Source organism: Colletotrichum destructivum, chromosome 8 (genome assembly GCF_034447905.1).
Source record: "Colletotrichum destructivum chromosome 8, complete sequence".
Taxonomy (NCBI): Eukaryota; Fungi; Ascomycota; class Sordariomycetes; order Glomerellales; family Glomerellaceae; genus Colletotrichum; species Colletotrichum destructivum.
The window spans coordinates 2,680,997-2,705,324 of record NC_085903.1 but is presented as its reverse complement, the minus strand read 5'-3'; the positions used below and the strand labels follow the sequence as shown (position 1 = coordinate 2,705,324).

At 52.2% G+C, this 24,328-nt stretch overlaps 6 protein-coding genes across 6 annotated transcripts; 2 read left to right on the top strand and 4 right to left on the bottom strand.

Annotated features, from left to right (window-relative positions):
• Nucleotides 1-1,523: 1,523 nt before the first annotated feature.
• CDEST_12672 (uncharacterized protein) lies at nucleotides 1,524-2,930 on the top strand (the record flags this gene model as incomplete). Its single annotated transcript, XM_062928828.1, has 1 exon — nucleotides 1,524-2,930. The coding sequence occupies one exon, from the start codon at nucleotides 1,524-1,526 to the stop codon at nucleotides 2,928-2,930; it is 1,407 nt and encodes a 468-aa protein (XP_062784879.1).
• A 1,021-nt stretch (nucleotides 2,931-3,951) lies between these two features.
• On the top strand, nucleotides 3,952-4,251 carry CDEST_12671 (uncharacterized protein; the record flags this gene model as incomplete). Its single annotated transcript, XM_062928827.1, has 1 exon — nucleotides 3,952-4,251. The coding sequence occupies one exon, from the start codon at nucleotides 3,952-3,954 to the stop codon at nucleotides 4,249-4,251; it is 300 nt and encodes a 99-aa protein (XP_062784878.1).
• An 87-nt stretch (nucleotides 4,252-4,338) lies between these two features.
• On the bottom strand, nucleotides 4,339-6,927 carry CDEST_12670 (uncharacterized protein). The gene is made up of 2 exons (XM_062928826.1): nucleotides 5,380-6,927; nucleotides 4,339-5,315 (listed from the first exon to the last, which is right to left on the bottom strand). Exons 1-2 carry the CDS (start codon nucleotides 6,701-6,703, stop codon nucleotides 4,621-4,623), a joined length of 2,019 nt encoding a protein of 672 aa, XP_062784877.1. The 5' UTR covers nucleotides 6,704-6,927; the 3' UTR covers nucleotides 4,339-4,620.
• A 3,309-nt stretch (nucleotides 6,928-10,236) lies between these two features.
• CDEST_12669 (Putative PD-(D/E)XK nuclease) lies at nucleotides 10,237-10,655 on the bottom strand (the record flags this gene model as incomplete). The annotated part of the gene is made up of 2 exons (XM_062928825.1): nucleotides 10,237-10,530; nucleotides 10,647-10,655. 2 exons carry the CDS (start codon nucleotides 10,653-10,655, stop codon nucleotides 10,237-10,239), a joined length of 303 nt encoding a protein of 100 aa, XP_062784876.1.
• A 627-nt stretch (nucleotides 10,656-11,282) lies between these two features.
• CDEST_12668 (uncharacterized protein) lies at nucleotides 11,283-12,909 on the bottom strand. The gene has a single exon (XM_062928824.1). The coding sequence runs from the start codon at nucleotides 12,672-12,674 to the stop codon at nucleotides 11,514-11,516; it is 1,161 nt and encodes a 386-aa protein (XP_062784875.1). The 5' UTR covers nucleotides 12,675-12,909; the 3' UTR covers nucleotides 11,283-11,513.
• Nucleotides 12,910-21,460: 8,551 nt separating this feature from the next.
• CDEST_12667 (Putative glycoside hydrolase family 12, glycoside hydrolase family 11/12) lies at nucleotides 21,461-23,988 on the bottom strand. Its single transcript, XM_062928823.1, has 4 exons — nucleotides 23,409-23,988; nucleotides 22,845-22,900; nucleotides 22,170-22,615; nucleotides 21,461-22,011 (listed from the first exon to the last, which is right to left on the bottom strand). The coding sequence occupies exons 1-4, from the start codon at nucleotides 23,644-23,646 to the stop codon at nucleotides 21,753-21,755; spliced, it is 999 nt and encodes a 332-aa protein (XP_062784874.1). The 5' UTR covers nucleotides 23,647-23,988; the 3' UTR covers nucleotides 21,461-21,752.
• Between the last annotated feature and the right edge of the window lie 340 nt (nucleotides 23,989-24,328).

Genomic DNA, 24,328 nt, shown 5'->3' with positions numbered 1-24,328 from the left:
TTCCTAAGCTTCTCAAAGATTTTGCGATCAACATCGGTCTTCAAGACCAGGCCCCAACGAGTCAACTTGCCATGCACTTTGTTCACAAGAGCCATTCGTAAGTCATGAAGATGATAGGAGAGGAGCGGACCGCAGATTTGAACGCAGCCTCTGACTTCGTCATTCTAGTAAAATCATTAAATACATTGGTATGATGTTTATTGACAATGACACCAACAAGAAGTTCAGCAATGATGGCATGTCTCTTGCGGACAAAATGGGCTTGTGGGAAAGAAACGCAGAAGGATTCGCCCAACACGACCCGCCGGATCTTTTCAGGGGAGTTCAAGACGAAGACGAAGAGGCTTTTGATTCGATTGAGCTTCAAAATTACCGTTCTTTGGTTCTCGAGGGTTCTCCATTCAAATGGCTGATCTCCAACGTCCGCAAGGTGTCAAGCCTTGCGGCAGCCCGTGTTAGACCGGAAGGCTACAACAGTATTGATACCATTCGAGAACTCGTCCAACAAAGGCTCCCCACCGGAATTATAAGCATGCTCCAGGCACCTCGCATCTTCAAAGCGCGATTTCAGGTAGTTGGATGGCCGTTCTCCAGGCAAAATAACAAATACCGCGACCCTCTGGACTTGGACATCAGCTGGTACCGGGCCATAGCCGAGTTAAGTATTGTTACATGCTCTTCAGACGAGGCGCAGGCAAGTTCCATTCAGAATTATGTGAACCAAACATGGCCCTCAAGCGGCGAGAAGTTCCTGGGTTTAATTGAGTCCGCGGTTCTCGCCAATGAGAAATCCCCATTCCACAGTAAGCCCCCTTGTCAGCCATGATACTGAACGACCAGTCTGATCCAAGCTCGAGAAAAGCTAAGTATGAAACTCATTTTTAGTTCGAATTGAAGAGCAAGGTCAGATTACAGCCTGGACCAAAGGAGTTGATCTCTTCGTGAACGTCATCGGGCCTGCCTCCGCCGTCATTGAATGTGGAGAGACACTTGCTTGGCTGAGTTGCGCAACATTGCCGCCACGAGTCAACTCGACCATTGTCTACACGCCTACTATCTCTCAATGCGCTGAAAACATGGCAATTGAGTTGCTTGAGACAGATGTCGAGAACTCAGATTTCGGTTTGGTTTGGTTCACTATTCAAGCTCAAGAAGTTGAAGTTCATACGGCTGCTTCACATGAGGGCTGGCAGAGAGGACTTTTCCGAAATGGCTGTGTTACTGTTCTGGACTACCCAGTCCTTCGAAGACCCAACCAGTTACAAACTCCGGGACTCGAAGTTTCTTTCCATACCATGAGAGATTGGCTGGGCTGGACCGATCCTGTTCTTATCGACAAGTGTCGACAAACGTTTCTGGTAGGGTCCCGAAACTCTCTGGAACTGATTCAACAAACCGAAAACGTCTGGTTTTGGCGCGAGCCCCGTCTCATTAAAATCCCCAAAGACCACGAATCGATGTTTCGGAAAAATGCGCGGCTTGACGCGTTATTTTCTGGACGCCACATCCTTGAACCCCGGGCAATGGACAACGTCACGAGCATGGGCGCATTCGGTCTCCGGGACCACTTGGAGCTTCCCGTATCGGCCACCAAGAGATTAGAAGTCAACGAAACTCAGTCTCCAGGTGCAACTTCATGCAACTACGCGGAGCAACTTCCTCAACAGAGCTCCTATAGCTCCCCGTTGGAGTCCGATCTGCTCTCGATCCCGGACTCTGCGGACGGCCTTGAATCTCTGAATGATTCGGACCCGATGAAGCCGGTTTTGGATGCAGTGGCTCTACAACTGGTCTCACAATACAAATCAGCGGTTTACGGGGATATTCCTCTCGGAGAAAGGCCTTGTTCGGCAACGGTGTCTGGCCCGAAGAAACCCGAGACTGTCAACAGATCTTCAAGGAAGCGCCGAAGAAGTGACGAAGAAGATGAAGATGCTGGCTCTGATGGAGACTATGGCCCTGTTACTTCTCCCAAGCGATCGAAAAAGGGACCCAAGAGACTGTTGCTGGCGTGCCCATTCTGGAAGCTCGACTCGGTCAAGCATCGCCGCTGTTTCAGCCATGACGCATTCGCCAGGATCCGAGATGTCAAACAGCATCTCAAAAGAAAACACACTCCCGAATTCTACTGCCCACGCTGCAAAACGACGTTTGGAACGGCGTTGGCGCTCACCGAGCACGTGTCGCAGAAGAACTGGGTGTGCAGTGTCTCGGAGACGTTGGAGGGTATCTCAACACAGCAGAGCAGCCAGCTTTCTCGAAAGTCGAAGGCAGGTATCTCGGAAGAAAACCAGTGGTTTGCCATATGGGACATTGTTTTTGTTGGTAAGCCACGTCCGGGTTCTGCCTACATCGACGCAGACTTCTCAGAGGAAGTCAACTCGCTGCGGGAGTACTGCAAGAGCAATGCAGGGCCGGCGATCACAGAGGCGAAGCGGACAGCTCAGATCTCAGACGAGTTTGCCACCGAGGATATAGATGCTTACATGGAGCGCACCTTCCTTCGGGCGTTCGATATACTCCATGACGATTGGCATATGAACCGGTCTGCGGCGCCAGGATATGCAACGGTCTCTTCTAGCAGCTCCCGCAGTAACTTCCAACCGACTACCGGAGCCTCGACCAGTTCGTTGGCGGACAGTGGAGTGGCTTTCGGAACTCAAGAGTCAATCACGGTTTCTGAGTTCAGGACACTGCCGTATCCTAGGCCAGTTGTCGCCTACCCGCTTCCATCCGTTCTAGAGCACCAACACCTAACAACAGAGACACTTTGCCGGGAACTATATGACTTCAACTTCGACATTCTACCAGATGCTTCCGAGCAAGAAATAGCGAGGATATTTCAGGAGGATGACATTGCTCAACCAAGCATGACGGATACCACACGAGAGCGCATGGAACAAGAGGCGTTAGAAGAGATACTCGATTAAACCCTGGCCGGCCGCATTTGAGAACAGGGTTGCATTTCAGACATCTATAATTTAAGACGAGAGCATATACTTGCCCTTTGTGATGAGCACCACACGTCTAGAGAATGAGAGAATGAACAGTGGTTGGTCTTCCTAAGACTTATTCTACACGAGGGTTCGGGTTGAAATACCTGTGAGATCGGTTACGTGACACCTTCCTGTGGCTCGTGCCATACAACGTGACTTACGGAGCAATTCTGCTTCACGACACCCTTTTAATTATTCTAATGGCCAGCTCTATCTCGCCTCAGCCTCCAGCCTTTCTCTTCATCCTCCACAGTCTCTGCCCAAGCAGCTTCACAGCTCGATCCAGGACGACAGGAACCAGGGAGTATAGGATTAAGGTTACGAGCGTCACTGATCGGCGCTGACGCAGGGGCGCCTCGATTCAGGCTGTCAATCTCAATTAGATTACCCCCGCCTTCGCCCTTACAGGCTATAGCTGCGCTGCGCTACTCTGCTTAAAGGATGACTGAAGAAAACTGCCCATGTATAATTTCGTTGAAAAACGGGTAGCTCCAGGGACGAGTCAGGCAGCCTGTCGGTTGGGACCGATGAAGGCCAAGCACTGCTAAGTGGTGTCGATCTGCTATAAATACAGACAATGGCTTGCAGTTTTGTGACCTTTGTTACTTTAAGTTTGATTCGCGAACCTTAAAGTAGAGCAGTAGGCAATGAGCGTCAACAGCAGTAATTACACAGGATGGGTGCGAATGTACCTCTCCCGAGACCGAAACACTACAGTTTTGTCCTAAAATCGCTGGATGAGCAGTTTCTGATTAGACTAAATTTTCAAGGCATAAGGTTCTGGTTAGAAAGTCCCACCCTAAGCGAAAGCGAGGGCGATGCTGAAGTTTGACTGTGCTATCGTACACTAATAGTATAAAATGAAAGACACCGCGGCGTCGTTTTCCCCTTTACGTTCCAACAACGCCCACCTCTTCCAAGAAACACACATTAATCACTAAATACCCAATTCAAGATGCGTTCTATCATGACCCTTCTTGCCCTCGTCAGTACCGCTCTGGCAGTTGCTCTACCGGAGCCTCAGAAGTGCAACCCAAGCTTCAACTGCTGCACATACTCAGAGACACCTTGCAACACCCGAGGCGATTCTTGTACAACGCTTTGCAATGTAAGTCTAGAGAGTTTCCATCTCGCAAATAATTCACATTTTTGTGGCACAGGACTGACGTTCGTGGCTTTACAGGACAGAAAAGACAACGGTCACTGCAATGACTTAGGAGCTGGTTATCTTAGCTGTGACACCGCTTGGAAATGAATCCAGAGTATAAGTATAAGTCAGTAGGACCATCAGGCCTCGGGCAGATACTGTGGATCACGAGCTTTGCATTTACTTTAGCCCCTACTGTACAATAAAGGATGCTCTTTTGAACGGCCCCATTCTGTTATGGATTAATGGATTCTTGTGTGTTGGAAGAATATCCATCGAACGACACGATACCTAAAGGTTGAGAAAGTTTGATGTGGGAGGCAAGGAAAAGCTGGACCTGGGAAAGGGGCAGTTTGCTGCGTGGAATAAATACACTAAAAGTGACATTTGGTTGTGTCTGGCCGGCTACATTTGGGAAGTTGCTGGCATGCATGACTTTCTAACATCAAAGGAAAACAAATAGGGTCTACCACCTATTCAGCGGCCAGTTCTAACTTGTCTCAACCTCCAGTCCTCTTCTTCATCCTCCAACAGCCTCTGCCCAGGCAGCCTCACAGCCCGATCCAGGGCGACAGGAAGACCTCTGTGGCGTCCTCTCAACATGACCAGGCACAGCACCAACTTGCTCCCCGCATGCCAGCCTCCGGCAAAGCTCATGGCATCCTTGGGCAGCCCGACGGAGATGCCGACGCACCCGTAGCCGGAGACCACCTCGAAAACGACGTTGAAGACGGAAAAGTGCACCGGGTCCGCGAGGAAGTGCGAGGTCTCGATGGTGACGATGACGAGCACGGCAAGCGTGAGGAGCCACAGGTCATGGGCGAGCTGCCCGCGGATCTGCTGGCTGACGAAGCTCGTGCGCGACTCGAACCTGTCGGCGCTGCTCTTGGGTTTAGCCGCGCCGACGCCTGCGAAGCTGAGGTTGTCTCTTAACAACTGAGCGAGAAACCCGGTGCTCTTTGAGTGCTTCCTTTCGTCGGCGGGGTAGGTGTTGGAAGGGTGAGCCTCGTCATCGGCATAAATGCCTAGAGAACGTTCTTCGTAAACGTTGGAGTGGCGCATGGTTATCACGACGGGGTAGACGGAAATGTACATCATAATGACATATAAGACCTGCAACCCGGGGTATGCGGAGGCGATCGGGATGACATAGAAGCCACCAGATCGAACAGCTAGAATTGGTTAATCAAAAAGTGCAAATGGACAGGAGACATGGTACTCATGGTGTTTACATACCCAAGGCTTGGAACAGACCATCAAGCACTCTTGCTCCAACCGGGATTGCCTCGATAACTGGGTTGCCGATGTTGAGAACTTCAAAGGCCATCCAGTCGATGCCATTCGTCATGACCACCATGAAGCACAGCCACCATGTTGGCCTCGATGGGAACAGATTGGTGTACACCCGTCGGGGGTACTTGAGGATAAACTCCAACGTGCACTTCAGTTCCACGTATGCCTCTTCCGCGGTAGCGAGCCGCAACACCCTCAAGGCAGACCAGAAAATGAGTCTGAGAAACAGAGGGTACGCCGTGTTGCCCGCCAGGATCAGCAGGCCCATGGTGATGAGCACAAAGTACGCCTGCTGGAAGGGCACCATGTTGGCGTCGAGAAGCGACATGCCTGAGTTGTTGAAGGCCGATACGGCGAAGAAGATGCCGGCCCACCAGGGGTTTGCGCCGTTGGATGTCGCGACGGAGGGCATATTGTTCGCGATCCATGCTCCGAGGGCAAGGCTGCCGAGAACCTGCCAGAGGATCGAGTACAACGGCACGACGACGGACAGCAGGCGGAGGGCGCGGTATTCGTAGCCGCCTAGACGGGAGCGTTCGGATGCCGTGAGGGAGTGGAACTGGGAGTTGCGCCCTTCCTTGGCAGAGCTGAAGAACGACAGCCAAGGACGAGCAGGTTTGATGCTCGAAGACGATGAGGACGTTGAGTGTCGGGTGGGGTTCTCTGACGTGTCGACGGTGATGTGGTTGCCCATGGTTCGAGCCTGGGTCGAACACCCTGTGTCCCTCACCCCGGTCACCCTCACCTCCGCTTTGCCTCTCAATGCAGCGCCGCCGTCGTGGAAGATAGGCAACTGATCGTGCTGATCTCTTCTCTCTTTCTCGCTCTTGACAGCCTCCCGGAGGCTCTTTTCGAAAACGTGTTTCCTCGCCAGGACCGTCCAGATGGAGACCCAGATGGAGCTCCCGACAATGATGAGCAGCCACAGCATAACCTGCTGCCACACGGTCATCTCGCTGAGGTTGACAGTGTTAAGCCCCGCTTCTGTCATGGCGGAGATGACGAGGAAGAGCGAGTCGACATAGCCGATGTTACCGTGTGGGTTCGATGAGGCGTAAAAGACGGCCGAGGCGAGGAGGGTCGTGCCGATGAAGTAGGCGTAGTGAAGAGTAATGAAGTTGAGCGGCGGGAGGAACGAGCGGAGACCAGTGGTTGTCGAAGGACGAGACGATGATACGTCGTGACCGCCATCATCCCCTTCTGGTTGATAGCTGTCATCTTGATACCGACCGCGGTGATGAAGAGTCTCTCGTGCTTGAGACGACATCGTTGCCGACACGCTTCGGGCTACACGGCCCTGGACGCAAATGCTTGTTTTGCCCAGCCGGGAATGAGATTAAACTTTTGGAATAAGCAACAAAGCCAAGCAAACGAACAGGATCGCAACCGTTGCACGAAGAGCCGTAGAGTAACGGTCTCTCGGGGTCCTCGTCCTCGCCAGAGCAACGTGTATCCACCACACCCTCAAATCGACCAGGCACCTTGTTTGTCAGGACTTGAGGTTGGCCCATTAAAGCTTTTTCTTCCTCCCGGGGGGTTTTTTTTTTAGCCTTTGCTTTCAAAGAAAATTGTCGCTGAGGGGCGTCAGGGGGTGGATTCGGGCCACTTAACCCAAAGCGAGTCATTCGTCCAAACGGACGACAAGCCTTTCGCACTAGGAAATGCGCCGTCTCCCAAGATGAGGGTTCTTTCATCTCGCTTGGCACGTGGGCCCGCCGAAGCTTGTTTCTACCGAGGGTCTTGATCGAGAGTTTCATCGGAGTCTCGGACTTGTTGAACCTCGATCTAAGAACTCGTAGCTTTCCCAGGTATGTCTGCGTCCATGTTAGGGTGCACGATGGATGAACCTTTGATAATTCACATAGATAGAAACAAAAGCCGAGCTGGTTATCTTCAGTTTTCCAAGTCCCCCAATAGCGGATTTGACCGTTTGACTAGGACCAGCTTCATGGATCCATTGAGCACTGGAACTCGAAGACATGTCGAAAGGTCTTACTTCTACTCTACAGCTAGCCTTAATAGAGTTTGTAAAATTGTATTGTATTAGCGCTATAGTTGCAGCAAACGACGCATTATTAGGCTGCTTCTTTAGCTTCCTAAGGGCTGTTAGTCCTGTGTTAGCTAGATTTGTCTAAATAGCCTGCAAAATCCTCTCTAAATAAGCGGCTATTAACATATTTAGCTTAGCTTCTCTAGAGATGACTATAGGCTGTTTGTCTCTGACCTAACACTTTTGGAACCAAACTGCAACGACGGCCTCTTGTAGTTTGAGGTACGATTATGTAGCACTATGGAATAGTGGTTTTCCTTAAGGCAATGCTAAGTCTGTCATATAGGGAAATCAAGTCCACTAACTAGACTGTGATTAAGGTTGTAGTGTGGGCGTGCGGGCGGACTTGGGGTTTGGAGGCGGAGCGTTTGCCGAGCTGACGGCACATTTGTTGCACGCCGTTGCCGGACGTCTGTAATGGCTGCCACGGCTTAAAGGTGACGACAGTCGGCGTTAACAAACGCTGCGTGTTCGTTCTTGTAACACAGAGCAACACAAGCAACAGCATATAATTCCTAGCTCGTCTACAGCTACTGATTAGAGTTTGTCAAAGATGATGTGCTGGTAGACCGTAGCTGTAAACTGGGCTGAATCTCACTGGCGGGGTTTTTACTGTCCTGCATGTCACGATAGCCTCAGCATCTGCAGGGTCTGTTTCAGTCCCTTGGAGCTTCGATGATGACATCTCAGCCCCCCCTCCCCCCCCCCCCCCCCCCCTTCCTATTCCGATGACACCTCTTGGACGTCACCTGCTCCGGGAAGGGAGGAGACGCTGCTTCAGGAGAAGGGACCTTCCCTTCCACACCCTGCTCCCGCAATACGTTCTTCCCTCCCTCGCACCGAAAAAGATGGATACATAAGGATAAAGTCTAGCAGAAATCCTCAACACAGTACAGAGTCGTCCACATGATGAATGCGGGGGCCCTACCCGCAATACTCAAAATCAGAGGGAAAAGCTAAGCTGGTACACTGAAAAGGCGTTCACTTGACTCTATAAAATGTTGGCGGAGGTTTCTCTTTTTGCATGTTTTATGAACTTGATTGGTACCATAAGAACCGTGATATTGCACGCATCATCTTTTCATGGTGGGTTCCGGGGTGCAGTGTGTGGCACTGGAGACAAAACAGACAGAACTGCTCGCACCATGGGAGAATTGAACGCAGATGGTAAGAAACGACAGATTATTGAGGCTGAACCATTTGAACTACGAATCCTCGCACAGTTCACATTCTTTCTGTTGTAGAAGATTGAGTTGGTCCTGCCGAGGTCGCAATAGTGCTCACAGGAAAAGGGGAGGAGGGGGGGGGTTTTCCTTCCCCGCCACCTAAGCTGCTTCTGGCCCGCCCACCTTGCCCGCCCACCCCTCCCTCTGCCTCTTTCTTTACATCTAATACACTTCCTCGGACTAGGTAGTAACTTCCTTCTGTTGTGTTGTCGTATTCCCTCGACCAGAGCCATATCGGTGGCCATCTCAACATCGCGAAAGGCCCTCCTGGCTGACTGCCGCAGGGGGGTCGTTGGGGAGAGGCACTCATATCGACCTGCTTCTCAGTCAGCTTCTTCTTCGATTTCAGTCCCTCACTGAGCCTGGGCCGCAAAAGCATCATCGCATAATTATGTCGCCGCTATTGGATAATGGCATCAAGGGGCAAACTCGATTGTGACGCTGATTTTCCGCGTCTAGTCCTGCTCGTAGCTCTGAATGGAACTGCCGGACCTCCGACATTCTTCCTTGGGAGGAAAACAAAAAAGAAGCACAAAAAGTAAAAGAGAACTCAGATTAACAATTCTGGGAGTCTTACGATTGCTACCTCTGTCGAGGCAACAGCCGCTCCGCATTGATTTTCTCATCACCGTTCTTAGGGCAACTGAGCATGCACCTCCCCGCAGGGGGGGGGGTGGGGGGAATCGGCCTTCCTTGACGGAGCACCGACTCCCATCACAAGCAGGAAGAACCACCCGTCCTTCCCTCAATAGAAAGCCAGAAGTACCATCTCTCCCCCTGATGCTCACTTGTGTATAATGCCAAAAAGTGTCAAACGTTTTCAACACAGTCCCGATGATGACATTCTAAACCCAGCTTAGCATGCAGTAGTACTGCAAGATGCTAACAACATCTCAGTTCTGAGGGAAACCAACTCCTCCGAGCAGGGGAGTCTTTTTTGAACTTGTTGCCTTTTTATAAGTCTTCTCAGCCTGGGTGCTATCAGGGTGTCGTTGGTACCAAAATGTCCGCAACGTTTTCTTTTTCAGTTCCATGGTTCTGGGAGAGCAACACGATTGTCGGTTTGCGGACAAAATGACAAATTCACCAGTCTCCCGAGAGGGATCGAACCAAAACTTCCGGAATCTTGAGGATTTGAAGCAGGAGACCCGTTCAACCACAAAACCTTGCACGGTGGCATGCATGGCGTCAAGAACTGGCAGGAGAGAAGTAGATGAAGGTGGAAGGCGGTTCTGTGAGAATGACCTGAATGAGGGAGCTTCAGCCCTGCTGCTTCTGAAACCGTATGACACGGTCAACACAGGGTTGAAGGGGTACGTCGCTCTTCAAGGCAGCACCTGCCATTCCTCTTGAGAGACAGTTCGTGTTTCTCCCAACTCACAAGCTTGATTCTACATGGCCTTGGTCTTCAGGAGATTGGACTGCGATGAGACAAAGTAAAGGACGACAGACAGAAAACCATCAGTCAAGTAGGTGTAAATAGGGTATTAGAGTGCATTCTGAGTGCTGGCATGGCTGATAATTCTACGGTGCCGCCCGGAGATATTGTAGTGCGCATACAATCTGATAGACGCCCGTGGCCTTTGCGGTTGAGCCAATGTGCTGGCTGGTCCACAGTGTCACACGGTCATCGCGCCTCGTGCTCGCCACGAACGACCAGTCGTGCCCCTGGACGATGATGCCGGGGAGAAAGGCGGGCAACGTCGGCGCATCAGGCCCGGCGCGGCTGGCCAGCCTGTCCAGCAGGCGCCACTGGGCGACGTGCCAGGTGACAAGCTGGGCTTCGGCGCTGCCGAGGCCCCCTCTCTTAAAGTAAAGCTAGGAGTATTCTACTAAGCGTCTTTAGAAATATTAGGGGGGAATAAGTACGTGTTGTGTAGTTAGTATAAAAAATAGTTTCTTTACTACTCTATTGCTTAACAGATATGCAGCACTATCAACATTATTATTAACACTCAGGTGTTATAAGAAAAAAGGGTGTTTTTTCGCTAATAACTCAGGCCGTAAGTATAGGCCCATTAAGGTTAAGCGTAGGTAGCAAGCAATAAGAGAAAGGGAAAAGCGGGCAAGAGGGAGGGGCTAGAGTGAGGGGGGGCGGCTAGGGGCGCGAGGCGGAAAAGGGTGGCTTGAAAAAGAAGCAAAAACCGAAATTCTGTTAGTGAGTTCCTTTTATTTAAAAGCAGGGGAAGTGCAGAAAGAGGAGTGTACGTAACTAAGCGCTAGTTTATACGCTTTGTAGAATTTAGAACGGTGAAAACGGAGTGACAACATTTCCGCAGGGATTTATTTCATGCCGAAAAGTAGGGCATTAGAAGGAGCTCTACCTTCTAATAATAGAAGTGTAAGACCCTTAAGAACAGGAAGTTAAAGCTCTCGCAGCTAACAGTCAGTAAGGGCCGGATTAGTAGTTGGGTCGATGACGACCAGCGAATACCTGGTGTTGTATGTTTTTTCTGATCCTCATCAGACTTTGTTTTTTTCTTCTTTTCTTTTTTGACTCGGGCGCACGCAACCAACAAAAACATTAAGCAATCATCAATCACATTGCATAATTACATAGGAGAAGGCATGCTTATGCGAACCATTTAATTCAAACATCCGACTCACTAACACCTAGCTCACTACTATGTCCAGAGACACCAACTCCAGCTAAGTGAACACAAAAGGCCTAGTTTCCCCCCTTTTCGCCGTGCCCATGTTCCATGCTCCTCGGTATGTATGTAGACCGGTATGAAAATTACAGAGACATAAGAAAAAACAACCCTTTGACAGCAACTTCCTGTTGCCTTTGAACCAAGAGCTTAGAAGCCGAGGAGACCGTTAAAGGTGTCGGCGACGGCGGCGCTGCGGTCGCCCGAGGCCTGGATCTGGGCCTGGGCGTCCTTGCACTGCTTCTTGGCGGCGTCGTTGGCCTCGCAGACGTTGGTCAGCTGGTCGCAGACGCGGTTGATGATGATGTTGGGGTTCAGGGCGTCCTGCTGGCCCTGGGCGACGAGGGGGTCGGTCGGGAGGAAGGTTCCTTCGGTCGCCTTGCGGCCGGCGCGGCCGAGCTGGAAGTCGATGGTGGGCTTGCACTTGCCAAAGTCGGCGGCGCCGCCGGCGTTGGCATTGCCGGCGTTGGCATTACCAGCATTGTTGTTACCAGTGTTGGCGTTGCCGGTGTTGGCGTTACCAGCGTTGTTGTTGTTGTTGTTGTTGTTGTTGTTGTTGTTCTGGTTGTCAGCGGTGCCTGTGTTTCCACCGGCAGCACCACCGCAGCCGTCATCCGCAGCATTGTCATCGGCGTTGGCGTTGGCGTTGGCGTTGTTGTTGTTGTTGCTGTTGTTCTGGTTCTTGTTTCCAGCGTTGGCGTCACTGGAGTTGCTGTTGTTGTTGTTGTTGCCGCCAGCATTGCCGCCAGCATTGCCACCAGCATTACCGCCAGCATTACCTCCCGCAGCACCTCCGGCGGCACCGCCAGCAGCCTGGCCCTTGACCGTAAAGTTGGAGAAGCCCTGGGCCATCATCACCTGGGCCACGGACATGCCGGTGGCGTCAAACGGTTTCGTCAACGAGGCGGCCGAGTTGGCGTTTTCCTTATCGGAGCCGGTGACGGCCGGGTCGACGAGCGGAACGATGCCGCGGAGGGCCTCGGTGGCGGGCAGCGAGGCGTCGCCGCAGATGTTGGGCTTGTCGGTGACGAAGGGGTTGAAGTTCTGCTCGGCGGCGACGACGCCCTTGGCGGCCTTGAGGACGTCGTCGCCGGTGCCGAGGGCGGCAATCTTGTCGGCGAGCTCGAGCTTCGCGCAGGGGTCGGCGGCGGCGAGGAGGGATCCGGGGATGCCTCCGGCGAGAGTGGCGGCTTCACCCGGGGCGCCGGCCTGGAGGCTCGAGACAGCCGCAACGGGCGTCTGCTCTTGGCCGAAGCGGGCTTCGGCAAAGGCCAAGAGGGCGGAGATGAGGAGGATCTTGGAGTAAGACATGTTGGAGACGGCTTGAGAGTTGGTCGGTTGAGTGATGAGGTCTGGGAAAATAGACACCTGGTGTGAAAAAAGAATCGAAGAGGGTTTAGAAGTTAACGTGACAGAAAAAAAAAGATTGTAAATGACCGGCTAGCGGTTTGTAGTTGGATCAAGACAAGAAAGAGTGTCGAGAACGTTAAAAAAATAAAAGTTCACAGAACTGTAAAGATTGAAGGGGAGAGAAGGATGTTTGCTGGTTGCTGGATGAGGAAGGGAAAGGGGAAACAGATGGGATGACAGGTTGGGTGACCTTCATTATATACACGCAAGACCAAGATATCTGACAGACGACATGTTTCCATGAACCCAAGGCTCTGGTGTATCAGCAAGAAGAAGGGGGACGGACAAGACGAGACAGCCCGCGACTTTGACACTCCCGTGACAGGTAGTCCCCCGTCTCTTCTCGTCATCCTCCTCGCCCATCCCATCCGATTTGGCCGGTACCGAGGCGCAAGGGGTTTTTGCCCTCTCGCTCAGCCATCGTCGGCCAGGTAAACAGCTCGCTCATGGGACGACACCCCGAAGTCGTCAGTCCCCTTGGGCCACCAAAAGGCACCGACCACCGCCCCCCCCCCCCTTGAGCGACGATCATACTGCATCATTAGGATAAGATACAGCATGGTGCCATGCCTTCCCCAATTGTGTCGTCCCAACTGGCCTCACACGCAGAGTTTGTCTCATGTCGCCAAGTTGAGGATTAGCGTCAGGGAGCATGGGGTTACCGGATGTGCGTTATCATCCAGTCTCTCGCCTTTTGGTCGGATATCCAGCCGAGGGGGCATGGAGGTGCCTTGCAACCCAGCTCATGCTTGCTTCATAATGCGCCCAGATGCCACCAAGAGGCCGAGCGTGGCCGGGTTAAGTCGAGTCGACCGCGGTTCAGTCCAGACTACTATCCAGTCTGGTCGTCAAGGAGTAGTCCAGATGACGGAAGGATAGAGGTGAGATGGACGAGAGGAAACCGTCAGCATGGGTCATCTGGAGGCGAAGGGATTCGAGAAGGGGTCTCTGCACGACAGCGACGTGCCAGATGACCGTTCAGGGGTTAGCGCGTGGCCCCCTTCAACGCCCCCGCAGGCCGAGCGTAACAAGATCCTTGCAGCCGTCCGTTCTCCCCATTTGTCCTCTCTGTCTCTGGTGTCTCTCTCGATGGGGCGGTATGGCCAATGTCCTAGGCCAATGTCTTAGGAGACGGCAGAAGAAGGCAGTGGTCTCCAGCGCGGTAAAACTACCCCGGCACACTTTCAAACGCGGCATCGCGAGATTTATCCACCATCTTCGCGGTGCCTCCACCATTGCAGGGCATGAAGTTACGGCTTGGCTTGTGGCCTAGTGACTGATGTGGTCCCCCGGCTTCGGCCGAGGGGGTGAGAAAATGTTGCGACGTGATGCTTGGACGGTTTGGAGAATGCGTCTGCCGCCGAGGAGGAGACGGCACGACACTGGAGTGGTTTCGAAGGCTCTGTAGACGCCGACGGGCACCGGACTTTTCGATTAAGAGCCTTTCGATGAACTGCCAGCGTCCCAATCGCAAACGAACAACTTCAAAAGCATGAGTGGCGACGTTACCAGATTGACGAGTCTCGCACGAGTCGAAGCATTATTAAGCTCATGAAGAACCACGGGTACAAATTAAAAGGGGGAGAATAAGATCCCTAGCGCCCGTGTCGCGGACGTCTGGGTGGGTGGCCAGTTAATCAAGCTGCAATCTATCGCCGTTGCTTGTATTGTGGGCGGCAGTTGATCATTCCCAGCTTTTCTCCCCTGTTGACAGGTCCAATTAATTAACTCGAGTCCGCGGCTCTGGTTCTCCTCTCTGCATGCCTTTCCCCCGGATAACCCCCATCTGTTCTTGTTACCCGTGAAATGATATTGGACGATGATGAAAGTCTTTGGTAAGTCGAGTGTAACGAGAAACAAGTCGTCGATTACTCAGCAGCATCGAACATGTTTTGCTCATCCAGAGAGGATGGTGGCTCGCTCTCTCCCTGCCGCTGATCCTGATTGACTTTGGACGCTTCAATGGCAGCTGTCAATCCCCTCTTGGCTCCCGCCTCAACACCAGTTGCTCTCCTCGCTCAGCTCCGAGCCCCCTCGCTCCCCTTTCCTTGCCGTTCTGCTAGGCTTCACCGCTTCAGCCACTTTGCCTGGGGACGCTTAGTCTAAGAGTAAGAGGATCAGCAGGCCAGCCAGCCTGGTGTGGGTGGCATCGCAAACCAATGCGACGCCAGCCTGGGAAGCCCATGGTCCGGACCCAAGAATGCAACCCCCAGCTGCACACACCGCGGACACCGTCGTCCGGCAAAAAGACGTGCCGCATCCTGGCTCAATTACCGCTTGCTTGCCCTTTGGGTGAAGACTTACCAAGAATGACGAGTTCACGGGACAGCCACTCGAGGTCCAGCCACGAGCCGGGGTCTCGCAGGGATCTGTGCCAGCCTGGAGCCCAAAGCCCGGTTCCCCCAAAGATCAGATCGCATCGATCAAACAGCCTCACCAGGGGTCCTGAGACGGTTGCAAAACCCAACTGGTCTCGACGTCGACCCAAACGCCACAGCAGACTCTCCTTTCTGGGCTGGGCTCTGCGAGGTCTCCATCTACGATGAGAGCATTCTGTGCCGTGCTTCTCAGACAATAGGAGGAGCTGGGCAACAAAGCAGGGGTTGCCTTCTTCCAACCCCTCGCATCCCGGTTGACAAGCGTCTCGCTCAGCTCCGAACGGCTTCACTTGCGGCCTCTCGACCCTCTTCGCCGCCCTCCTCTCTGGCACCCAGGTCCGTCATCTCGAAACAGGGCGAGAGAATCTTTTCTTTCTTTCTTCCCTTTCAGCCTCGAGTGCCAAGAGATCGTGTTTTATCCGTGCTTCTTAGCGATCTTCTTTCTATGTTGTGCTGGTTTTTCGAAACTCTCTGGCTAGGGCACCGGGGCAACACCTCCTGTCATCTTGGGATAGAGGCATGCCGTCTTGGCAGGAGACGCGAAATTTTGCGTGCCGTGGATCGAAAACAGCCCAGCTTTTCCGTTGCGTGCCTCTTTGCCCCGTGTCGATCTCTGACGGCGATGCCTCGTGACGGTTTGACTTTTGGGCTTTGCTATTATCAGCATGCTAGCCCCAGTGTCCGGGTCTCCGAGAACCTGGGAGTAAGGTCCGTTCTGCCTCGGAGCCCTCCGAAAACGGTCTCGGCCTGCGGTCTCGGCAGACGTGAGCACAATCAGCACTTCAAAAGGAGAGCCGCTCTCCCCCAATTTTCCAATCGAGTCAGGCACTCCGCCCTACCTCGTTGCCTAATGCCATATTACCGCCGCATAAAATGATCTCCCCAAGCCTCCCCAGCCTCAGGACCTCGCCGAACTTCCGACCGCTGACTCGGCTCGGTAACCATCCATCTGAAGTAGTCCAGATGACAGGACGTTCATCCTCCACGGTGCTCCCGTCACACTGCCCCTTCTACTGAAGATCATATCTGCCGGCACTGCACAGGCCAAGGCCACGTCCCGCTTCGTGGTCGCGTCCGTCTGAAAAGGCTAGACCGCTTGGAGCGGGATCATATGCCAAGGCGGGTGGGCGGTCTGCGCATTGCCTGGCTCTCCGCTCGAATCTCGGTCTGGTCTTCATCCGATCTCTTGGGAAACGGGTGGCTCTGTGCTTACCAGAATCACCCTGCCCGTGGTTTGTTCCAGTCAACCGTGCCAATCATGCCCTGCTATGTTTTGATTTTCTTCTCTTTCCGCGGCCGTGATCCTCTTACACAATACACTTTTGCCAGAGTTTATGCCGCGGTGACGATCTCCAAGTGAGCAGGTTATTAGAAAAATCGTGTCATGCGCCAGGCTTACACAAAAGGGTCTTGTTCTACTGGAGCGCCAACAAAGCTAGAGACCTTTACACATAAATACGAGAATGTCGAGACAGAATTTTGGAAAGTGATTTGAAGTACAACGCGGTAGTTCCCACTGATATCTAACACAATACTTACAAATCGCAGCTACTCAAGCGATGTTAGGAAAGATGAAGTTCTGGCACTCACATAAAGCGGTACTCTACTACGTTGACTACCCTGGCGACCGCGAATAATCATGATGCAGGCACCCGTTGGATCCGTTTTCTTTGCCAATATTCAATCTAGAATTCTTACAGTTTTCGTACTGGACATAAATCCAGCTGGCCGGTTATCGACATCGAATGCTAACACTTGTGTGAGACTGGTCCAGCCCCAGAACCACTTTCTACCTGAAGTAGAAGTAGCATGAGAACGTTTAACGTCTCCAGAGACTATAACAAAACTATTGTATGTTTCTTTCGGGTACAATTACGCTGTTATCAACTTCCAACATTCTTAAGACGCCTTCTTCTTAGTCATATTCTGGAACGACATAAGAATCAAATTCTATAAATCCGCCTCTAGAATCTAAGAAGTCAGGGTATTGGTAACGTCATGATATGCACTTTCTCTTTCTACGATTCGACCCCGTCACTACTCACTTGTGCAACTTCTTTATCCCTCCAATCGTATCTATAACATAAGTTTAATCAGTAAAGGGGCAGTGTGGCTCTACCTCTCCTCTCGAGAGATCCCACTTCGAAATCTAGCCTACGTACTGGCGGTGGCTAAGTATATCTGTGTACTGCTCTTGAGAGCCGTCTGATCTTTCAAGATGAATCATTCAGCGTCGTATTATGAGTATACACAAGATTATCATGATATTTCATATTCTACAAGCTGAAGAAACACGGGTCCCGAATGAGCGATAAAGTATCAACAAAGCAGCGATCTTGTCCTGGTAGCTCACGACGCCACATTGCCAGTTTCGACATAGATGCTTCTTATCTCTGTTGATGAATCCAGCTATTAGCTCGACGATCAGGAGTTTCTGTAGCTCGGATACGTGGCCGAGGATTCCATAATAAATGTGCGGAAGTAGACACCAGTGTGTCCAACACATAACATTGGAGAGGCAATCTGTCTTGTAGATAGAGTACCCGCTTGAAATGCTTCTTTAGGGGGTTCTGTTCATTTCAATACCTTCACACTCGATTCACGTACGGCCTTTGTGAATTCCATTCTCAGGCGCTATACAGCTGCAGACATTATGATCTAGCGTACCTAGTCACTATGAGTATCGATGAACAGCAGAAGATCTAGATGACTGCTGTATCATTACAGACGTTGATAAGTCACTTATGTTCTAACCGCGGTAAAGCTTAACGGGAAGAGCATTTTCAGAAAATGAAAGTCCGTGTTATCTACAGAAGAACAGAAAGAACGCGGGTTATTTCTTTCGTTGACATTCTACCTCCATACCATATATTGAGTGCCTTCCTTACATTACTTTCAGTTTCGTTGACCTTATCTGCCATTGTTGCTGTCTCATCACCAAGTTGGCAGTCTCAGGAGTTATTTACGGCGTTTAATGAAGTAAAGAATCACGTTTATCCTGCTGGGTTGTCACAAGATTGAACTCCCTGGAAATACGCAATGGTGGGAAAGGGTTTCATTTTTCCTGTCCCTTGGGTGTTACCATATTCTCAGAACCACTATGACCAACGGAACAGAAAGAACAAGACTGCGTATATTAACGGTGAGACTTGACATAGGTATGTCATTTCACCTGGAGGCTACACGTCGCTAGGACTTAGTGGTATATTCAATAGAAGCAAAAAAACTTAAGCCTGGGTGTCTCTAAATGATATAGTCTTTCCGAATGTTCTCTTGGAATGTGAGATTGCGCAGAAGTTTAAGGCCTAGTATAGACCGATTAGGGGCTGTATGGACTCACTGCTTTGAAACTCTCTTCGACTTTTGTAGAAGTCCAGCCAGTAGGGTATCACCGGTTATCCAGGAATTGAACGATTCGGAGCCTGGAATGGATGACTCAAGGCATACGGGCGGCCTCGCCAGACCTGCTAAGAGCTGGGGAATTGGGCCCAAGGGCATCAATAGCCTCTCGGAGCTCATCCACAGGAGTCCTGAGATCTATATAATAGCCTGCTTCTCCCTAGTTATAAGGGAAGGAAGGCCAGAGATAAATATACTCACTGATTCAGACCTACCTCAAGTTAACCTCTTCAATCTGTATAGCGCCGCTAACATCTAGATGATACTCTCATAGCACTTCTGAAGCTCCAATGACCGAGTTGGTATTGATATCGCCAAGTGCCTGCTGGCGTCACCTACCTGGTTTAGGTCGATCGGTGGGGGCGTGAGAATATGATTTAAAAGAGTAGCATGAATTGACACGCAAATCGAATCATCAAGTCTATCTCGAAGGATGATCAAAGATTAACGTACTAGATGCGTTGTGAAAAGGAGTGAGAAAACCACACGTGCCTTCTATTTTCCCCCGGTTGCCTGAGATAGACGTAATGAGACGGTAAGTTCCTGTAAGAAGATGTCATCCGCAAGCGACGGAGGTTTCCAAGTTAAGCCAAGTAGGATAGAGAGACCAGTTACAAAATGTTGAAATCTTTTGGTTTAGCTCATTCGAGAAAGCAGCGGAAAGAAGATGGAGGAAAAGGGCAAATGCGTTGCTTGTAGATACAATACCCGCGCGGGTCTTGGACGCAAGAGTTCAGAGTCATTGTTCCAAAAGCTCGAAAACCTACTTTCGCAGACCTGATCTCGAAGATCTAATTTCGCAGACATCCATCCTCCACATAGAGAATCTCGAGGTCCTCAGACAATCAGACTCAAGTCTTTACCTTCATGGACTGGTTCACACTATCTTGTCTAGACTTGAGGGTTCCACGGGCAAAAAGGCACCGATGGTTGTTCAAATTTGCATTCGCAAAGGAGGTAATCGTCTGCACCGAGGAAGCAAAGTGTAGAATTTGGAGCCATTTTCGTAGCTGTTCTATGTTGAGGACTCTAGCGTCTCTTGACCATGTTGTTGAACTCGTTCAGCGGCAACAGACAAAAACATGGATCGTAACCGCGTGCCAACGTCCGACGACAACTTCAAGTCGCGCGTGCGTAGAAACAACCGTCAACCAGGTAGTTGATTATTTAGCTTAGTTACACCGAAAATAGAGAGACCATGGCAACACGCACACATAGTCAACAACGGCAGTTAAGCGCATGGTAGAATCATCCGGGTTTCCTCCCGCCGTTCAGTCGCCCGCCTCCCCTCCACCCACCCGAACTTGTGGAACGGAAAAAATGTCAGTTGTGCGGCAACCATCACCGATCGCCTGCTGCTGGCCACAACCCCAGCCCAGTGAGTGGGTGGCCTAGGCTGATTGGTTGCATCGCCTAGCTGAACATGAGGGGGGCGGCCCCGCGGAATGCGAATTGACTCGAGGACGCCGTACTCCCTCGTGTCGTCGTACGGATATAGGTACTGCCATTCATGCTATTTATCGGGGCGGGCGGCTATGGGGGACAGCCACGAACACGGGCCCGCAGAAGCGCGTCCGATCTGCGGGTACACCGCAGCTGGACGGGAGGAGAAGGAGGAGGTTCTGGAATGCGAGGGCAAGACATTGTCTGGTTGCATTTTGGACACGGATGACGAACTTGACTCGGCTTGCATGTTTGACAGAACCCAAACTCCTCCCTCTTCTGGGTGTTTCCACTGGAGGGAGGGAGGAGGAGGAGGAGGAGGAGGAGGAGGAGGAGGAGGAGGGACTATCCGCTGGGGCAATACGAAAGAAAACCTTGAGATGTCAAGTTCTGACCATCCGTTTCTTTCGTTCTCGGTGCTTTCACTTTGCCTCTCCCTGGACCTGGACCTGGATGGGGGGGCCCGCCCTATTGCGTGTGGGTGACTTGCCGCGCTGAACCAAGCACAGCCCGGGTTGGCAAAGCTGACAACTGACTTACTGACTGGCCACACACACACACACACACACACACACACACAACCTTGGAAAACTCGTCCCCTTCTTCTTCTTCTTCCCCCTCTTGGTGTCGCCGCTCAACCCCTACGAATAGAGAGCCAGCCTTTTTTCCATCTACGCGTAACACACCCGAGCAAGGGCTGGGCCATTCTGACGTCGTTTGCTGGTGGGGGGGCACATGGTTTCCATCCGAATAAGGCCTTCCCTTGTGTCTCCCATCCCTCCCCTCTGCCCTTCCGCACGGATTTCCTCCAAGAACTTCCAAGGCGGCTAGGCCTGCAAACCACAGCCCTGTCAACAATTACGCCCGGCTGGTCCCTGTCACTGTGCGTTCCTGTACCTGCGTCTTTGCCGGGTTGTGTGCCAGGTATTTTCCTGCCAACGCCCACCCCCCCCCCCCCCTCCTCTTCTTCGAATGCAATGGATGGGTCCGCTCGCCGCGCAGGATTTCTGGTAATTGTGCAGTGGAGCAGTAACCAGGAAAAAAAATCGGCATATTTCGACGCCGAGCAACGCGGGTCTCCCTACCTATTGGACAGAGCCCCGATCCACCCGTCACCTTCACCCCCCCCCCCAAAGAGCCTCGGCGGTTATTGCTTACTCTGTCTCGCTTGGAGCTGTAAGGTGGGTTCATGACCGCGGGTCCCGGGGGGTAGGTCTCTTTTACCATTGGAGGTTTGGATGGCAAAGTTGATTGAGTGTGTGTGTGTGCGTGCAAGCGTGCGTGCGCGGGCTTCCCTTCTGGTGCGGGGATGTTTGGGAGCTTGCTGAGACGAAGCCAAGCGAGATGACGACAGAGAAAAACATCAAAGAATCACATAAATCAAGGACTCGAGGGAAGTCCTTCCGATTCGTTATCGGGCTTCTTTCCGGGCTCATCTGGTAGAAGCTGTTTCGTTAAAGAGCTGTTGTGCGGTACACGAAACTCCCGTTCAATGAATATGTATGCGTATATACAGAAAGAAGAAGAAGAAAAAAAACAGAATACGGTGATGTAAATATATGTCATCATGATCCCAGATTGCCCACTGGCCCCCGCCGACCCAAGTTCATTAGTCTAGTGTGTTTAGATATCAATGCTCGCTTTGGAATGGGAAAAAAATAAGAAGAAATGGTCCAATATCCAATGTACACATTACCATTGCCTTGGCCTTGTTTTTTTCTCATTTTTGTTTTTGGGACTGTCTGTAATGTAGTTACTCCTACGATGACGTAGAAGACGCCTTAATCTCCATAGACAGCTGCGTCACATGGAAGGTGACGACGTCGGTGGCCGAGAGAGCTTCGGAGCCGAGACCCATGTAGCCCATGTAGGTCGCCGTCGTCGGGAAGTTGGCGCGGTTCATGGTGGTGAGCTTCGAGATGAGGGGGGCCAGGTCACCGACGAAATGCGGGACCGGCGCCGTCGACATCCAGGTGAGGACGTACTGCTGCTGGCTGTTCTGGCCATAGAAGAGTTCGCTGCGAAGAAAGCCATGTTAGTCAGGGGCGTGGGATATGACTTTGTGATTATTCCAGGGGTTTTTATTTTTTATTTTTCACAGTCCATGGTGGGGAGCGGATCGATCAACTTCCTCTGATCGGGGGGGGGGAGAAGGCATGCAAAGGGACACACTTACAAGGTCGTTCCGTTGATGGTCTCGGTGGTGATGACGCCAGCGCCGGCTTGGTAGCCGATGGGCTGCGTCGCGGCGCCAAAGGTGCCGAGCCAGACCATGATCTCATACTTGGCCTTGGTGCTGTCCTTGGACTTTTCCTTGTCATCGTCGAGGAACATGTCGATGGCGCAGTTGGTGTTGGTGTCATTCTCTTCCAGTTCGGCGGCGACGGTCGAGGAGGCAGTGGTGCCGCCGGTGGTGTAGTTGCCCACCGAGTAGAACCACTCGACGTCGACGTCGACGTTGGTCAACGAGGAGAGGGAGACGGGGAGGATGCTGCCGTCAACCTTGATGTTGGGGAACGCGTGGACGGGCTGCGTCTCCGGGCCGCGGGGGTAGCGCCATGTGACGTAGAACTCGGGCGCGCTGAAGTCGGTCGCGTAGGTCTGGTTGTTGAACGTGGTGACCTGTGACGGGGAACGAGGTTACGGGTTAGCCATGATGTGTCTCTGGGTATCGGGGCGTGGTCTTTGACGAAGGGAAGCTTGAGGCTGAAAGCCGGGTTACATGTGGCGACGTATGTATAGGGAGGTTGAGCAGGGAGACACAGCTCCCGACGTGGCGGCCACACAAATGTAACCCCGCGATGCGAAGTAGACTGGTGATGGAGGGGGTTTGTATCGAGAGTTGACGTACGTTCATGCAGAGTGCACCATCTGTGCCTTCGGTCCAACCCCACTGGTTCGGGTTCACTAGATTTAACAAGTCGTCAGCATGCTGGGTAGGTGTATTCTGGGAAAGCAAAGGCAAAGGCCAAGAATTGAATTCAATATTCCGCGCCGGCAGAGGCACAGAAATATTGACTGTTGCCCAAGAAGGTTGCGACGCCCAGACGGGCTTCGTCATGCAAAGGGAGCAAGAAACTCAAAACAAAACAAAAAACATTTGGAGGGAATTGCTTTGGGGGGCTCCCGGCTTGCATGCCAACCTGACAGCACACAAATAGAAACAAAAACCACGGAAGCCCGTGGTTTCCCGTGCCAGAGACGACGCACGCATCAACAAGTTCAGATGACAGGCGTGCGCGAGCACCCCCCCCCCTCCCGCCGCCCAGCGGTAGAGGCTTGCTGCCCTGCATCGTGTGGTCTTCCCGGTCCGTGCCGCCCATTCGCGCAATCGAGAGGCGGAGGAGAGAAAGCAAGACGGAAATATCGACGAGAAGGAAGTGAAAAGAGAGGGCAAGGGGAGGCGAAGGCTTACGTGTGTACTCCTGACCCTTGGACAGAGGGTGAAGACCCATTGCCTTGTCGCACGAAACCATGGGCGTGATGCCGTTGTTCTTGGGGATCGTCCCGGGGTTGTCGGGCTCGGTGAAGAGCGGCTTCTCGCCATTTGCGCTTCTGCCGGCGTCAAGTCCCATCAGGACGCCGAGAGTGACGCCGATGGGGACGGCCAGCAACACGAAGTTGACGACCCATCGGAAGCCGAGGAAAGGCATTGTGGGAGAAAAAAACCGACCAGAACGAGAAGGGGGAGGGATCTTAAAAAAAAAAAAAACGGCAACAGAAAAAACGAGTGTGTATATGTGAAGTCTTTATTTGCGCTCTGCCTGTCGTCCGGTCTGTTGACACCCGGAGATAAGACGATGACGGGATGTCGGGACGAGGAGGAGGAAGGGGGGGGATGTGGACAAGCAAGCTTCAAGCTACAGGCGAAAATCCGACGACAATTCGCAGCAAGCACATGCAAAAGGGAAGCGAGAGTGGTGTCGTCGTCGTCGGCGGCGGCGACAGTCAGAAAGTCTTGTTTAGGGTACAATAAGGTAGGTAAAGGGAATTCGATTAGGCGGCGGGTGGGTTGGTGGGTGGGAGGCTCAGGTAAGGAAGGGGGAAAGGCTCCAAATCAAGGTCAGGCAAGGTTAAAGGGTATGTTAGGGGAGACGCGGACGCGGACCGCGGGCCTCGACTCGTGCAGGTAGGTTAGGTATCCAGGGGAGAGAGACTTGGAGTGAGCGAGAGAGAGAGAGAGAGAGCCGAAAAGAAAAAGGAGGGGGGGGGGGGGGGGGGGGGGGCGTGTGTAAACTCTCCGAGGCAGGCCTAGTCGCTGTGAGACTCAAGAGAGAGGTTCGTCCGGTCAATACCAAGCCTCGCGAAGGAAGAAGAGCCTGTACTCTGTGATTC

Excerpts from the sequence above, each read along its gene's own strand:
- CDEST_12670 (XM_062928826.1), bottom strand. The coding sequence starts at position 6,703 with ATGTCGTCTCAAGCACGAGAGACTCTTCATCACCGCGGTCGGTATCAA. Across the intron at positions 5,316-5,379 it reads TGGTCTGTTCCAAGCCTTGG|CTGTTCGATCTGGTGGCTTC; the intron begins GTATGTAAACAC and ends AACCAATTCTAG.
- CDEST_12668 (XM_062928824.1), bottom strand. The coding sequence starts at position 12,674 with ATGTCTTACTCCAAGATCCTCCTCATCTCCGCCCTCTTGGCCTTTGCC.
- CDEST_12667 (XM_062928823.1), bottom strand. The coding sequence starts at position 23,646 with ATGCCTTTCCTCGGCTTCCGATGGGTCGTCAACTTCGTGTTGCTGGCC. Across the intron at positions 22,901-23,408 it reads CAAGGGTCAGGAGTACACAC|TGAACCCGAACCAGTGGGGT; the intron begins GTAAGCCTTCGC and ends TGTTAAATCTAG. Across the intron at positions 22,616-22,844 it reads ATGGTGCACTCTGCATGAAC|GTCACCACGTTCAACAACCA; the intron begins GTACGTCAACTC and ends TCCCCGTCACAG.